Below are 15175 nucleotides of genomic sequence, written 5' to 3' on the forward strand. Positions count from 1 at the left end.
ATTATAGTACATATATAACAGATTACCATATGTGTTTATTTACTCAATGAATACTCTTATTCAAAATATTTTGAAAATTGGACATTTCTAGAAAATTTTACCAAATTTGGCGTATTTGTTTCCATCTATAAAGATTATAGGGATTTATCCAAAGAGTATATATATTCCAGATTTTTGTTTGTTTGTTTTTTTTTTTTTTTTTTTTTTTTTTTTTTTTTGGTTTTTCGAGACAGGGTTTCTCTGTGTAGCCTTGGCCATCCTGGACTCACTTTGTAGACCAGGCTGGCCTCGAACTCACATCGATCCGCCTGCCTCTGCCTCCCGAGTGCTGGGATTAAAGGCGTGCGCCACCACGCCCGGCTATATTCCAGATTTTATAAAGTTCCCTTCCTCCCCTAATGATTATTTATGAAAACAACAACAAAAAAACCTTCATTTGCTTTGTGCTAGTAATTTTTCATCTTAAATTAAGATACAGGAACCCATTTTTCTGTGATGAGCCAGCTTCATACTGCCTTGTAGTCAGTCACTCAATGTAGACATACCAAAATAGGTTCCTCAAAATACAGAATAAATATGGTCATTCATTGGGTACAGTTGTCTGTCTCTGAGGCATTGAGAACACTCTGGTCTTCTACCTCAGTGGTACTTTGTAATATACTGTTGTTCTCGTCACTGTGAGTATGGATAGGATAAGAGACATTTTTATATTGCAAACAGCTTGTTACAGTTTCTTCTCTTCATCTTCAGGAAGAGGCTGAAATCCAGGCAGAACTGGAACGTTTGGAAAGAGTCAGGAATCTTCACATACGAGAACTGAAGAGAATAAACAACGAGGACAATTCACAGTGAGTTATCACACTTGGACATGGCAAGTCAGCCATCTCTGCACACATAGAGCAATCCAAGGCATCTCCCGGCTTGGGTGCCTGTGTGATCTGCGCTCCAAACACGTATCCATCCCATCTCTCTCATTCCTCCAACCTGAAATAGTCCTTTCAGTGTCTCTGAGTGTCTGTCTTTTTATTTCATACCAGATGCTCCCTAGACAGACAGCTTGTCTCAGATAGTCACCTATATTTCACCTCATTTTCCTCTTCATTGTCCTTTAATTTTCCATGGTAATTATCCCTATCTGGAATTATAGTTTATTTTTTAGTTATGTATTATCTGTCTCCTTCTCCTAACCTGTAAGTTTCTTGTGCAAGATTATTTTGGTCTCCTTGTGTCATCAAACCTAGGACAGAGCCTGTGACATGGTAGGCACTAAAGATACTTCTTGACCAGCGTCAAAATTAGTGTTACAGGAATAATGGAAAAGTTAATGTTATGTATCTAGGATTATACAATATAAAGAGAAATGGAAAAGAGAACTACAAATTGTAGTCTCTAGTTTAAATCTAATTATCCGAATGAGTGCCTTGAGTGGTACATAGAAAAATAACCCGTGGCAGGCTAGACTTCTACCACTAAACCCTGTATCCGGCCATGGTTGTGCACACCTTTTATTCCAGCGCTCAGGAAACAGAGGCAGGTGGATCTCTTGAGTTGGAGGTCAGCCTGGTTAACAGAGTGAGTTCCAGGACAGCCAGGGCTACACAGAGAAACCCTGTCTTGAAAAACAAAAAACAAAACATGTGTTTAATGGATCTTCATGTATTAGTGTGTAGGAGAGGACTGTGTCTGTTGACACTTGAGGTTCTAACGCTAGCAATGTAATTTAAAGCTTTGTGACATAATAACATATTTTCTCTTGTGAACTGTGAATGTCTTGCTTAGAGAAAGGCCTTTTTGTAATCATCTGTCAATATGTAATTCATAAACATAGATCACGTTAGCATGTATGAAATGAAACAATAGAGAATATCCCAAATTCCACTAGATTAAAACAAATGGGCTAAAGCTAATTTAAAATTAACTTACTTTGAAAATTAAGTACAGTATTTGTGCCTGTATCTTAAAAAATGTAAGATAAAGTAAATTGTTACCATTTTACACTGTATCTCCAGTCCAAGCAAAAATCTCTTTGTTTTCTACAGTTTTTTGGGAGAAATTTAACAAGCATATATTCAGTTAATTTACAGTAAAATTGTACAGATGAGTGTACATTTTGGAACCTGTTTTTCTATGAAGCCTTTCATGTATCACCATTTAACTTGCACAGATGGTGTGCGTGGTCTGAGCCTTTCTGTGTAGCAGCAGAGCCCTCATCTGTGAGACAGGCACAGTAGCAGGCTTCATTTCATAGGAGTGGGTGAAAACTAAGCAAATGAACTTATGTAAGTGCTTAATATTATAACAGGTACGATGCACATTAGTAATTTTATGTATTCTTGAGAGTGATTTTTATGGGCTTTTTTAAAAAAAATTTTTACTCGCAAAATTGATGAATGGAAGTCCAAAGACAATAAGATCTAACCATGAACCAGTTGATAAATGTAATTTTATTTCAACTTCAAGTTAGCACTATAAAATCTCGATCACTGGATACTCCCATTATAAAGTATATTTTTGAATAGAAATGGTTTATTGAGGAATAAGGGTTTGCTATCAAATAATTGGTAGACTTTAGAGTACTGTTAGTGGCTAGCTGTTATATTTATTCTTTGTAAATGCTGAAGCTTAACACAGGTGGTACTACATAGAAAGACTGAGGATAGAAGCCACTGCTGGCTGGTATTTGAAGTTAACACCAGAATAACTGAAGTAGATGTAGCTACAAGTAGAGTCAGGAGTGGGCATCAATGTGCACAGAACTCCTTGTCTTCTTGTAATGTGCCTTAATAGTTTTTTTCCCTACCCTTTTCAGGTTCAAAGATCATCCAACGTTAAATGAAAGATATCTACTACTTCATCTGCTTGGAAGAGGAGGCTTTAGTGAGGTGTATAAGGTAATATTCTCTCTTCTTCGTGCTGATAGATAGAGGGGTGTGGTGAAGAAATACTTGTCTTTTATTTTTCTGGTTTTAGGTTGATGTTTATCCTTTGTCTCATTAGAAAAAAGAGGCTATTGTGGTGTTTGTTGTTGTCGTGTCTCCAGGACCTAAGCTCTGTTCTTGAAGCTGTGCAGTCCTCGCTTGATCCTCTCAGCCATTCTGACTGTACATGAGACCTGCTGACACTCCCACTAAGTCTCTATTCTCAACTGCTCAGCGTCCCTGCTATGTTGATCCCATAGTTTTACAATTTTGTCATTAAGTCACTTTTACTCTTTGTTCTGGCTTGTCTCTTGTTGTGATAGACACCATGACCAAAACAAGTTGAGGAGGGAACAGTTATTTCATTGTACAGGTCACAGTCCTCCACTGAGGGAAAGCAAAGCAGGTACAGGAAGCAGGAGCTGTGGAGGAATGCTGCTGGTTTGTGCTCATCTTTTTTTTTTTTTTTAAAAAAAAACCACAATCCAAGACCACATGCTCAGGGATGGCACTTCCCACTAGCCAGTCTGATCAAGTCAGTCTCCCAATGCAGAGTCCTTGGGATAACTTTGGGCTCTGTCAAATTGACAGCTAAGCTAACTAGAAAAGTATTTCTCTGCTTAAGCTAGTAAGGTAGGGACTCTGGAGACCTTCTAACAAACATGTAATTTATTAAGTGTTGTTTTTAAAGGGGTATCTCTGCATATTAGTCACAATTCTTTAACAGCGTTTGGTGTTTACAATATTTACAGGGCTGGAGAGATGGCCTCACAGTCAGGGCATGTACTAGTCTCCTGAAGGCCCTGAGTTCAGTTTCAAGCACACTTGTTGGAAGGCTCACATCTGTCTGTTACTAACTATAGCTCAGGGGGATCTGATGCCTCTGGCTACTGTTGGCACCTGTGCTTGTGTACATAGAAATAAAATTTAAATATTTATATACTTATAGGTCAGCTCATGGAGGTCATTTAAAGTAAAATAAAAGGTTTGAATCACTTAGAAATCATGTGAAACTTAAAGTGCTAATCATATTCCTGTTCTCTATGAAAGGGGCTCCTGATTTGAGCACTTTTTGGGGTTTGGAAGGGAGAGAATTGGGGAAATTAAATATAAGCTGTATACTAGATTAGATTAGGAAATATTATTGATATAGTTAGGTGTGGTGATATGTATCCGTTTTGGTTGGTTTTGGTTTTCAAAACAGGGTTTCTCAGTGTAGCCTTGGCTCTCCTGGATTCCCTATGTAGAACATGCAGGCCTCAGATTCACAGCAATCCACCTGCTTCTGCCTCCTGAGTGCTATGATTTGAGGTGTGCACCACCGTAGTTGGCTGTGTGGGTTTTGGTTTGTTTTCTAAGACCTTATCTTTTAGAGATAAATACTGAAGAATTACCAGGACTTACTTAGTTATGTATTTATTTTTTGGTTGGATCACAGGCATGCACCACCATGCCAGACTGTTATTTTACACGTTATAGGGGGAATAAGTCAGGTGGCTGTAGGTGATTTTTGATGGTGGAGCACTGGCTTAACAACCACCCTGGGTTTAGATTCACATAGTCTCACCCTAAGGGGATGGTGACATGGTAGAGGGAATAGATGAAGCTTTACATTTTTTTTATTGGGTGCATGAAGATTCTTTATGCTCTTTCTCCTGAGTATAGATTGAACAGTTTCATAATAAAAGAAGTTTTATTCAGTAGTTGAAAAATTATTAAGAAACTGTTAATTGTATCTGGAGAGATGGCTCGGTAGTTAAGAGCGTTGGTTGTTCTTTCAGAGGACTGGGGTTGGATTTCCAGCACCCACATGGGCAGCTCACAACCATCTGTAACTTCTACTTTAGAAGGCCCAGTGCCATCTTCTGGCCTCTGTAAGCACTACATATACAAGTGCACAGATAACAGAGCCAAAACACCCATATACACAAATTTAAAATAACTTTAAAATTTAAGAACTTATTAATCTTCACAGTGTTAAAAGCAGGGAATTGCTAAGAAAAGACAGATAAAAATACTTTGTTTTCTCCAACACACAGAAAGGCGTTATAGTTGCTTGAAGTGCTGGTTGCTCCCTACAGAATTGCTGTGTCATTGTTTCACTGTGATTCAAGATGTTAGTATTTAAAGAACTTGAGTTTTTATTTTCCTGCTTCATTGACATGATGTTTCTCTCTTATTTAAGTATATCATTGACTGTATACAGTCTTAGAGATGATCACTAGTTATTGCAAAAATTAAGTCTGTGTAGTGTTTGGTTGATATGCCTTATAATTGTGTTTTGCCTTGAATCATAGGCTTTTGACTTATATGAGCAAAGATATGCTGCTGTGAAGATCCACCAGCTTAATAAAAGCTGGAGAGACGAGAAAAAAGAAAACTACCACAAGCATGCCTGCAGAGAGTATCGAATACACAAAGAACTGGATCACCCCAGAATAGTTAAACTCTATGATTATTTCTCCTTGGATACAGATACGTAAGTGAACAGAGATTCCACTCCCTCTCGCTGATAGGATTCTCAGTTACTAGCTAATGATGTCCCGTTTCCCAGTGTAGGTTCCGTGTGGTGCAGGACGTCTGTTGACTGTTTTCTTTGCGGTGTAGGTTTTGTACTGTGCTGGAGTACTGTGAAGGCAATGACTTGGACTTCTACCTGAAGCAGCACAAGTTGATGTCTGAGAAAGAAGCTCGTTCTATTGTGATGCAGATTGTGAATGCCCTACGGTATCTCAATGAAATCAAACCTCCTATTATACATTACGACCTGAAGCCAGGTATTTCCAGAAATGTGTCTTACAAGGTTGGGGGTTTTTTGTTGGGGAAGAGGAAGGGGTTGTGTTTGCTTTTTTTCCTGCTTTTTGTAACAGTGTTTCACTATGTAGTCTAGGCAGGTGAACTCCTCTACTTCCTGAGTGCTGGGGTTAAAGGCATGTACCACCATAACCAGTCCCCACATACACATTTATTTACCAAGCATTACTCTTAGTTGTAAAAATTATCCTTTCATTTACGTATATGGGGTATGTGTATGCGCGTGTGCACGTGCATTACTAAGAATATTCTGTTTTTGTTTTAGGAAATATCCTTCTGGTAGATGGAACGGCATGTGGAGAAATCAAAATCACCGATTTTGGTCTGTCCAAGATTATGGATGACGATAGCTATGGTGTTGATGGAATGGATCTGACTTCCCAAGGGGCAGGCACTTACTGGTAAATGTATTAGTAAACATATCAAAAATACTTAGATTAGTCCCTAGTGTTATATGAAAATTGAGCTTTATTTTCAAATATTCTTTCAGATTACTGTGTTGAAGGCATTAATACTAATCCTTGGAATTGAGAGGGAAAGACATGTGGCTAGTGTTCTCTTCTGCATTCTACTGCAAAGATTGAGAATTGCAAAAAGAATGGCTCAGCGTTCACCTATAACTTTTAACATGTAGCAGTCTGGAACTTGTTGTGTGAATCAGAATTCATGAGTTTTCTTATAAGGTGTTGAGTGATATTTGTGATCTGAATAAGGACTTTGACATATGCAGTACCCTGACTGTCACAAAGCCCACTCTGAACCTCAGGCCTCTTTTCTAGAGGTTTTGTGATCATAGTTTTCATAATAGATATGGAGTGTGTTAACTGGATTGTAGATAAACTCAGCATATTTGTAGTCTTCAGACTTGACTCTCAGAAATCTCTTTATGTAACTACAAATCTAGATGGAGCTGATTCCTGAATGTAATAGTCATCCCGGTTGTCCCTAGGCGTCGTAGTTAGGGCTACTAGATGAAGGACTATGTCCAAAAGCAGGAGGGAAGGGTTTATTTGGCTTAGAGTTTCATATCCCTGTTCATCATTGACAAAAGTCAGGACAGGAACTCAAAGCTCTCTGGTGACACTGGGTGTTTACAAAACCTATGGCAGTGTGAATTGTCAGACTTTTTTTTTTTTCCCTTTTGGTTTTTCGAGGCAGGATTTCTCTGTGTAGCCTTGGCTATCCTGGAATTGCTTTGTAGACCAGGCTGGCCTTGAACTCACAACGATCCACTTGCCTCTGCTCCAAAGTGTTTAAAGGTGTGGATTAAGTAGATTAAAGGTGTGCACCACCACACCCTGCTCCAATTGTCAAACTTAAATTGTCCAGTTCACCCCCTGGAGAATGTCAACTAACATTTTCAAAATTAACCTACTTTTCAAAATAGATTAGCAAGAAGGTAGATTTTCCTAGCAAGAGAGCTGCACACAACTTGGTTGAACAGGATTACAAATACCAGCACAGTGACTGTTGAGGCCCAGGCAGCCCTCACAGAGTTTGCTCCTCCCCTGCTGACCATTCCCTGAGCTACTTAGAGTTGAGTTGGTTTCCTGCAGAGGACAGTCCTATTTGTGGACTGTCTTATCACCTGCCTGTGGTACCACCAAAAGAAGTATCAAGTTACTGCTTTCTCAGTGAAGAAAATTGCTACTCACACTTGGAATTGCCTAAACATTCATAGTCTCAATCAGAAGACATCGACTTGTTAGGAACACAGCTGTCTGACAAAAATCCTATTTACCTACAGTAATAAAACGCTTTCCTTTCGTGTAGAACACCCATCTCTGTCTCCCTGTCACAGTGACATATGTCACTAATGTTGACAGGGGGAGGAAATGTCCCTCTTGGAGGTGGACCTGAGTCAGAAGTCTTGTTTTAGGGCTGTGCAGGACAACGGTCATGATGTCCTTTTTGGGTTTTGTTTGGTTGGTTGGTTTGGTTTGGGTCGGGGGTTTTTGTTTGCTTGGTTTGGTTTTTTTGAGACAGCCTTGGCTGTCCTGGACTCGTTTTGTAGACCAGGTTGGCCTCTATCTCACAGCAACCTGCCTGCCTCTGCCTCCCAAGTGCTGGGATTAAAGGCGTGCGCCACCACACCTGGCAGTAGTCATGATGTTCTTATGTAGAGACATAGGACTTATTTCCAGGCCAAATGCAGAGGTTCACACTGTAAATCCCAGCCCTGGAGGTAGAGACCTCTGTCCCTGTAGCTGACAGCCAGCCTATGGCTTACAGTGATTCTAGGCCAGCCAAGGTCTCGTAGTGAGACCTGTCCCAACAACAACACAAGAATAGATTTCCCATAGAAACAGTGAGACCACCCCACCCCCCCATCCCCCACCCCCTACCTAAATGATTTCAGTGTCATGAGTTACCAGCTGTGTGTTTAGACACTGGGATGATTCTTTTAGAACATAACTACTGCTTTTATAAAATACTTCTTACCTACAGAAACTGAAAACTGGTGTCAATATCACCTGGAAAAGCCAGTTTTATCTCCTTCCCTCTTACTGTCAGTGCAGTCCAGTTTGTCACCTACAAAGTTGTTTCTACAATTGCTCCCTTGCTTATATGCCCTTTGCTGGAGAGACCCTGCATGTTTAAGAGCTGTGCTCCTTTCACCGCAAACGTAGGCTCCTTTCAGCAGTGAGTCACTGATAACTACTTGGTTGTTACTATTTTTAACTTATCAGAGTTGTGAGATGCTTGCATCTCTGATGGATTGTCTTATAACTTAAGATAACAAACTTATTTTTACCTTCATATATCAAAATATGAATTTATGAACAGCAGTTTAAAAAAATTTTAAAGTTAGTATTTGAATACTTGGTGTATTTCACACACTGGTAGTGCTTAAAACTCAGAATAAACGAAAGCTCCTTGTACTTGTTGAGGTCTAGTGCAAGGAGAGTTGGTGCTTTTGTAGATGCACACACCAGTCTCCCTTACCTGGGGAAGGAACCTGTTTTCTGCATGGTGGGCAACAGAGAAAACTCATGTGCAGCAGTGAGTGAGTTGTCCTTGACTTACCAGCTTTTGGGGAAGAAAGGGGATAATGATGACTACAGATTTTGCAATTTGTATTGTGGATTGGGATAGGGTTTATGTTACAATACAAGGAGATCCTGTCTCGCTGGAATAAGTAAAGGCTTTGGGTGGATTAAAGGAGAGATCTGGGGTCTGATGTGTGTTTAGGAGAAGTGCCTGCAGTTAAGCCGTGGCTGATGAGAGTGTAGTGGGAGCATTTCTTCTGTTACTGAGATTATACCATCACAGCCTCTAATGCCAATGTTTTCTTTAAATGTAAATATGCTTTCTTACAAAGTTGTATTTTGGTTCTGGAGTCAAATGAATTAAAACTTTAACTGATGGTTTTTGTTGATGAAAGCTAAGGTTATGTGTAAATAAAATAAGCATTCTACGATTTAGAAGGTTTTAAACTAAGTGTTGCACTCCTCCCCCTACCCCCATTACTTATAGGTATTTACCTCCTGAGTGCTTTGTAGTTGGAAAAGAGCCACCAAAGATTTCCAATAAGGTTGATGTGTGGTCTGTTGGAGTCATCTTCTTTCAGTGTCTCTATGGGAGAAAAGTAAGTTCTATTAAACCAGCTTCAGCTATAGAAAGAAATTAAGATTTTTTTTTTTTTAAACATGCAAAATTTCAGTAACTTAACAGTTGATTGGTTCATCTCTCCTCCTCCTCATTCGTCCCCTTTCCCAAACACTTTGTGTTGGCAGCTCTATAGAGCTAAGCTTGCCTTACACTTCTCTTAACTCCCGCTCTCACCTGCAAACATCTGGCCTGGGCACCATTTCCTCCTGTAGCTCCTCAGAGAATACCATCGAACTTAGTTTTCCCCAAACCTCTGTTAATATTAAAATCATAAATGCAAGTTGTCATGGATAATGTCTACTTCGCATCCTGCCTAGTGTCCATCCGTCACTATGAGTAGAGAGGTGGAGGCACCTGTCCTAGAAATGTGCAGCATATAAAGACTGTCTTTGTTTGCATTCTGTTGTGAGATTAACGTAATGACCAAAAGCAACTTGGGCAGGTCAGCTTATAGGTTACAGCCCACCGTCACGGGAAGCCAAGGCAGGAAGTTGAGGCAGGAACCAAAGCAAGAGACCACAGAGGAGCACTTCTCTCTGCTGGTTCAGCTTGCCCAGGTTGCTTTTTTGTTCATGCAGGTGCCACCTGGCCGGGGTTGACCCTCTCACATGCCCCCATAGATACCCCCACAGGCCAATCTAATGGAGGCAGCTCCTCAGGTGAGGTTCCCAGTAACTAGCTTGTGTTAAGTTGTTAAAAAGTGACACCAGCCTAGACTCCAAACCCAAGTCTCCTGGCTCCAAACCTAGATCCATTTCCTCCTCATTACTTGAATGACAGCCTCATTGCTTCTCCATCACATGGGGTTTATCTGCTGAGGACTGACTGAGTAGGCTTTTCCAGCCTGCTCATAGCTATACTCTGTTTCTGAGAGACCACATCCCAACTTTCCAGTAACTGAGGACAAGATGTTAAAATACAGATCATTTTTGTGGTAGGCTCAGTGGTGATTCTTTGTTTTAAATATTTTATTCTTTTTCTTTTTTTAAGCCATTTGGTCACAATCAATCTCAACAAGACATTCTTCAGGAAAACACAATACTAAAAGCCACAGAAGTCCAGTTCCCTGTAAAGCCAGTTGTAAGCAGTGAAGCCAAGGTACTGATCACACAACGTTCTGTGAAGGGTCTGGGCTGTGTTTCCAGTGTGCTCAGTGCTTTGGGAGCCACGGTGGCAAGGATGACTTGCAACATGGCTGCTGACCTGTTTCGGCCTGTGGATATGCTGGTTTTCATCTTCAAGCATTAAATATGCTTCCTCATTCTGTGTGCACGGCAACTCGCTTTTCTTTGAAAATGAGGGAGAAACCACATCTGGAACTTTCATTACTTTCAGGTCTTATTCAGCCTGCCTATTGTAATGCTGAGATACTTAAGTATATAAAAGAGGAGCCAGAGAGATGACTCAGTGGTTAAGGCCGCTGGCTGCCCTTCCAGAGGACCTAGGATTGATTCCCAGCACCCATACACTTCACGCTACCTGTAACTCCAGCCCCAGGGCATCTGACGTCCTCGTCTCCACTGGGACACACATGCTTCTCTAACCTTTCTGCGGACAAAACCCCACACACATAAAATAGTAAAAATGTGAAAATAGCAGTAGGCATGTAAGAAAGAATAGACATGATAATAGCTACTATTTCTTTAGTGCTTTTATATACACTGTGTGTTATTCTTGTTTTTGTAAAAGGAGAAAACAGCTACAGCATAGCAGAAACACCTTGCTTAGAGTCTTGTGCCAAACACAGGAGTCTCCTGCCAACAGCAGACAGCACACCTTGTTCCCTGTGCTGTGCTGCGCTGGGTCAGGAGTTAACCCAGTAGAGTCCACATTCTCAGACACCCGTTTCTCATGTGCGTGTGTCTTCTTGGTAAAATCATGAGAGCTCGAGCTCATTGAGAACAAGCCTTTTCTGACCCTGAGTGTGCTGGGCTTCCAGTGGCCTTTCCTTCGTATGTGTGGATAGACAAAGCTTATTTTTCTGTAACTGTTAGGAGTCCTGTTAAAAAACAAAACAAAACCCATCAAATCCATGAGACAAAACCACAAAATTTCTATATTTTCTTATATAAATACTCTAGGCCATAAGAACAATTGTCCTTTAATCCCAGTATTTAAGAGGCAGAGGCAGATGGATCTTTGTGAGTTTGAGGCCAGCCTGATCTACATTGTAAATTCTAGACTAGCCTACATAGATTCAGTCAATATTAAAATAATAACAATAACAACAACCCAAAAAACCTGGTCAGCAGGCACCATGTAGTGAGTGGTCTCTACCTGTTATTACGTGTGTAAGCACTACAAGGCGTTTGTAGTCAGAGCTGTCTTCATGGTTAAAGAGGTGCTGCCTTTGTGAACCCTCATTTATCGGAAATTATACTTAAATATTTATTGATTTGTTTTTATATTGCCTTTTGGGGGAGGCAGGGTTTGAAACAAGTTTTTCTGTGTAGACCAGGCTGGCCTCAAACTCAGAACTACCTGTCTCTGTCTCCTGAGTGCTGAGATTCAGGATGTGTGTTACTACAACTGGTTTTGTTTTGGTTTTTTGAGACAGGCTCTCACTCTAGTCCAGGCTAGCCTTAAATATAACCTAGGCTGGCTCCCTCACTGCAATCTTCCTGCTCCAGGCTTCTAAGGGCTGACACTTCAAGTGTGAGCCACAGTGCCTGATCGTTAGAATAATTTAATAATTTAACAATAAATTTTTTTGTCTTGGGGTTGTGTGTGTGTTTGTTTGTTTGTTTGTTTGTTTGAGACAGGGTTTCTCTGTGTAGCCTTGGCTGTCCTGGACTTGCTTTGTAGACCAGGCTGGCCTCGAACTCATTGATCCTCCTGCCTCTGCCTCCCGAGTGCTGGGATTAAAGGTGTGCGCCACCATGCCTGGCATATATTTCTTTAACATAATGGTTTTTGTTTTGGTGTGGGAGTTGCTTTGGGGTTTTTTGTTGTTGGTTGTTGATTTCTTTCTTTTTAAGAGGTTTTGTTTATTATATATACATAGTGTTTTATTTATAATGTATACATATGTTCTGCCTGCATGTACATACACCTGCAGTCCAGAAGAGGGCACCAGGTCTCAGTATAGATGGTTGGGAGCCACCATGTGGGTGCTGGGAACTGAACTCAGGACCTTTGGAAGAGCAGCCAGTGCTCTTAACCTCTGAGCCATCTCTCTAGCCTGTTTGTTGACTTCTGAGACAAGGTCTCACTATCTAGCTCTGGCTGGCCTAGAACTCGCTTTGTAGACCAGCTTTCCTTTAACAAGTAAAGATTGCTGGGCTTTGATCCCAGCACTCAGGAGGCAGAAGTGGGTGGATCTCTGTGAGTTCAAGGCCAGCCTGGTCTACTAGAAGAGTCCAGGGCGGTCAGGGCTCTGGGTAACAGAAAAACCCTGATGGGAGTACTATGTTGATGTTACCTTCACCTAAAGACAGTCATGCTAAATAGGAGGTGGGGTGGAGAATTAAGGCTTCTTACAATTTGGCCAAACAAAACTGGTAACAAAATGGGATTAGAGTCAGAATATTGGTTCACAAAAGAAAAATGCAGAACTTTAGAATTTTGTAGAGGCTGGAGAGATGGCTCAGTGCTTAAGCACCCTGGCTACTCTTCCAGAGGACCTGGGTTCAATTTCCAGCACCCACATGGCAGCTCACAGCTGCCTGTAACTCTGTTCCAGAGGATCCAACGCCCTCACACAGACATACATGCAGGCAGAACACCAGTGCACATGAAATAAAAATAAATTTTAAAAAAAGAATTGTATACGCAGAAATGGAATTTTCCAGCAATGCATTCAAGGAAAGCAATAATGATTGAGGCTATAATCAGTGGAGGGTTCACATTGGAGTAAAAATTTACCTGTCACCCCAAAAATTCTTCAGGTTTGAACTTCCTATTAGAATGTGGCCTGTCTGCAGTCCTGACTGGTCCTTGCTTTTGTAGGAGTTGGTGGGTTGGTATTTAGAGGGTAGAGGCTCATTTGTGTTGTGTCTCTATCTTTTGAAGGCCTTCATTAGACGCTGTTTGGCTTACCGAAAAGAAGATCGATTTGATGTGCACCAGTTGGCAAATGACCCATACCTTCTGCCACACATGAGAAGATCGAATTCTTCAGGAAACCTACACATGTCTGGTCTGACAGCGACTCCCACACCTCCTTCTTCAAGCATAATTACTTACTGACTGTCCCCAAGACTGGCATGGTCTCTTTGATTGGCTTCCAGATGCATACTTGAATTTGAGTGCATTTGAGTGGTTTTATGTTTTTTACACAGGACATGGTCAAGAAGTGTTTGTGAACTAAAGCTCCCTCTGGAGTCACTTGTGTGAGAGTGGATTCTGAACAGTGACTGAGTGTGCACTCCTCACGCTCCTGGAGCAGCGCGAAACAGGAACCCCGTGTTACAATAGAAAGAGGACACTGTACATAACGTTTATAATACTTAAATATATTTGATTGTTACCAGAGAGTTCTAATATGAAGGGTAGTTTTCATTATTTAAGAACACATGGAAAAATTATGAGACATTTGTAAGATGGGAGCTACAGTGCCTGGTACAGCATCAGCACTTGGCAGCTGATCTGCAGAAACCAAAGCAAGAACTGAGTGACAGCGGCTGGTGTGTTTTGTAACAGAATGTGACAGTTAAGGTCTGTGGACAGTTGTAGACTTCGTCGTTTGCCTATCCTGGCATTTACCAAGTTGTACCTTGAATCACAAGTCTGCGCTCCGCCGCGCCCCCACCCCTCCTTAGCTGGTTGTGTTAAAGGGAGAGCTGTCACTTCTGGACACTTGACACCTTTAACATGAGGAGCTGTCTATTTCACATCAGCTGAAGTCACTAAATTACAGCATTTCCAGGGCTTTCAGTGCTTTAGAACTAACAGGCATTTTTCTTTTGTTTCCAGGCCTCATTCATTAAAGTAGGAGACAGTGTGTAACCAAAAGCAGGCCAGTTCTATGCAGGATAATGATAAATTCCCTTCTGGCTCTATTGTAAATTACTGTACAGATGTCGTACTACAATTACTGAATTTCAGCAGCTTATTCTTGTACAAATGTTTAAAAATACGGCTTTTCTAATTGGATATTGTATTTTTTTTAGTCTTCTTGAAGGCGCTTTAATTGCTGCTAAATGATAATGCTTTTTTGCTAAAAAAATTTCTGAATGACCTCCTTGAAGGCACAAGTTGACTGTACGCCATAGAGAACTTTTAAAAGCAGGCATTCATTAACAATCAAGGCATGTAAACGGTCCATGGTGGGCATATTGAGTTCTTTAAATCAGTTTTTTAGGTTCTAGAGCTGTGGAGCACATAGATACTAGATTTATAAATTGTTCATGGTTATTCTACATTTCTAGAAAGTTCTTAGCATCAAGGTGGGATGATGGTCCCATAGAATGTTTCTTGTGCTTTGTACAGATTTGTTAAAATGTGAACATTTTCTAACTGCCTTGTGTAGTAGAAACCAATATTTTTCAGGATGCTGTATTTCATTCTTGTAAGGATTTTTTTTTTCTCTATTGTCACAGTCATAATGCTGAGATTTACATGTAAGTTGTCCATGGTGCAAAAAACAGGCTACCCTACCAGACGCCCCCTAACATGTACAGTTAACTGTGGCGCTTACCTACTGTTGCAAGCCATTTGGTTTTGTTTTGTTTTTCATTGTACATAGACACATTGTCCGTTTAAGATGCTGCTGGAATTAGAGAGAATGTAGCCAAACAGTAATAAACAATGACAGTTAAAATGTAAAGACTGTGAAGATTACATTCAGAGTTTTTAAGACTCAGGGTACTAACTTAGCTCCTTTACTTAAA

General features: G+C 40.6%; 1 protein-coding gene across 2 annotated transcripts in view; it reads left to right on the forward strand.

Annotated features, from left to right (window-relative positions):
* Positions 1-14511, forward strand: part of Tlk1 (tousled like kinase 1) — a 116555-nt gene extending 102044 nt beyond the window's left edge. For both annotated transcript variants that reach the window (XM_051166688.1, XM_051166690.1), the window contains 8 exons: positions 751-848; positions 2810-2891; positions 5216-5397; positions 5526-5695; positions 5998-6133; positions 9210-9321; positions 10335-10442; positions 13356-14511. In XM_051166688.1, coding sequence (XP_051022645.1) covers positions 751-848; positions 2810-2891; positions 5216-5397; positions 5526-5695; positions 5998-6133; positions 9210-9321; positions 10335-10442; positions 13356-13532 — 1065 coding nt within the window. In that variant the 3' untranslated portion in view covers positions 13533-14511. The remainder of the gene's footprint in view (positions 1-750; positions 849-2809; positions 2892-5215; positions 5398-5525; positions 5696-5997; positions 6134-9209; positions 9322-10334; positions 10443-13355) is intronic.
* Positions 14512-15175: the final 664 nt, after the last annotated feature.

The sequence above is a fragment of the Acomys russatus genome, chromosome 24, assembly GCF_903995435.1.
Source record: "Acomys russatus chromosome 24, mAcoRus1.1, whole genome shotgun sequence".
Lineage (NCBI taxonomy): Eukaryota > Metazoa > Chordata > Mammalia > Rodentia > Muridae > Acomys > Acomys russatus.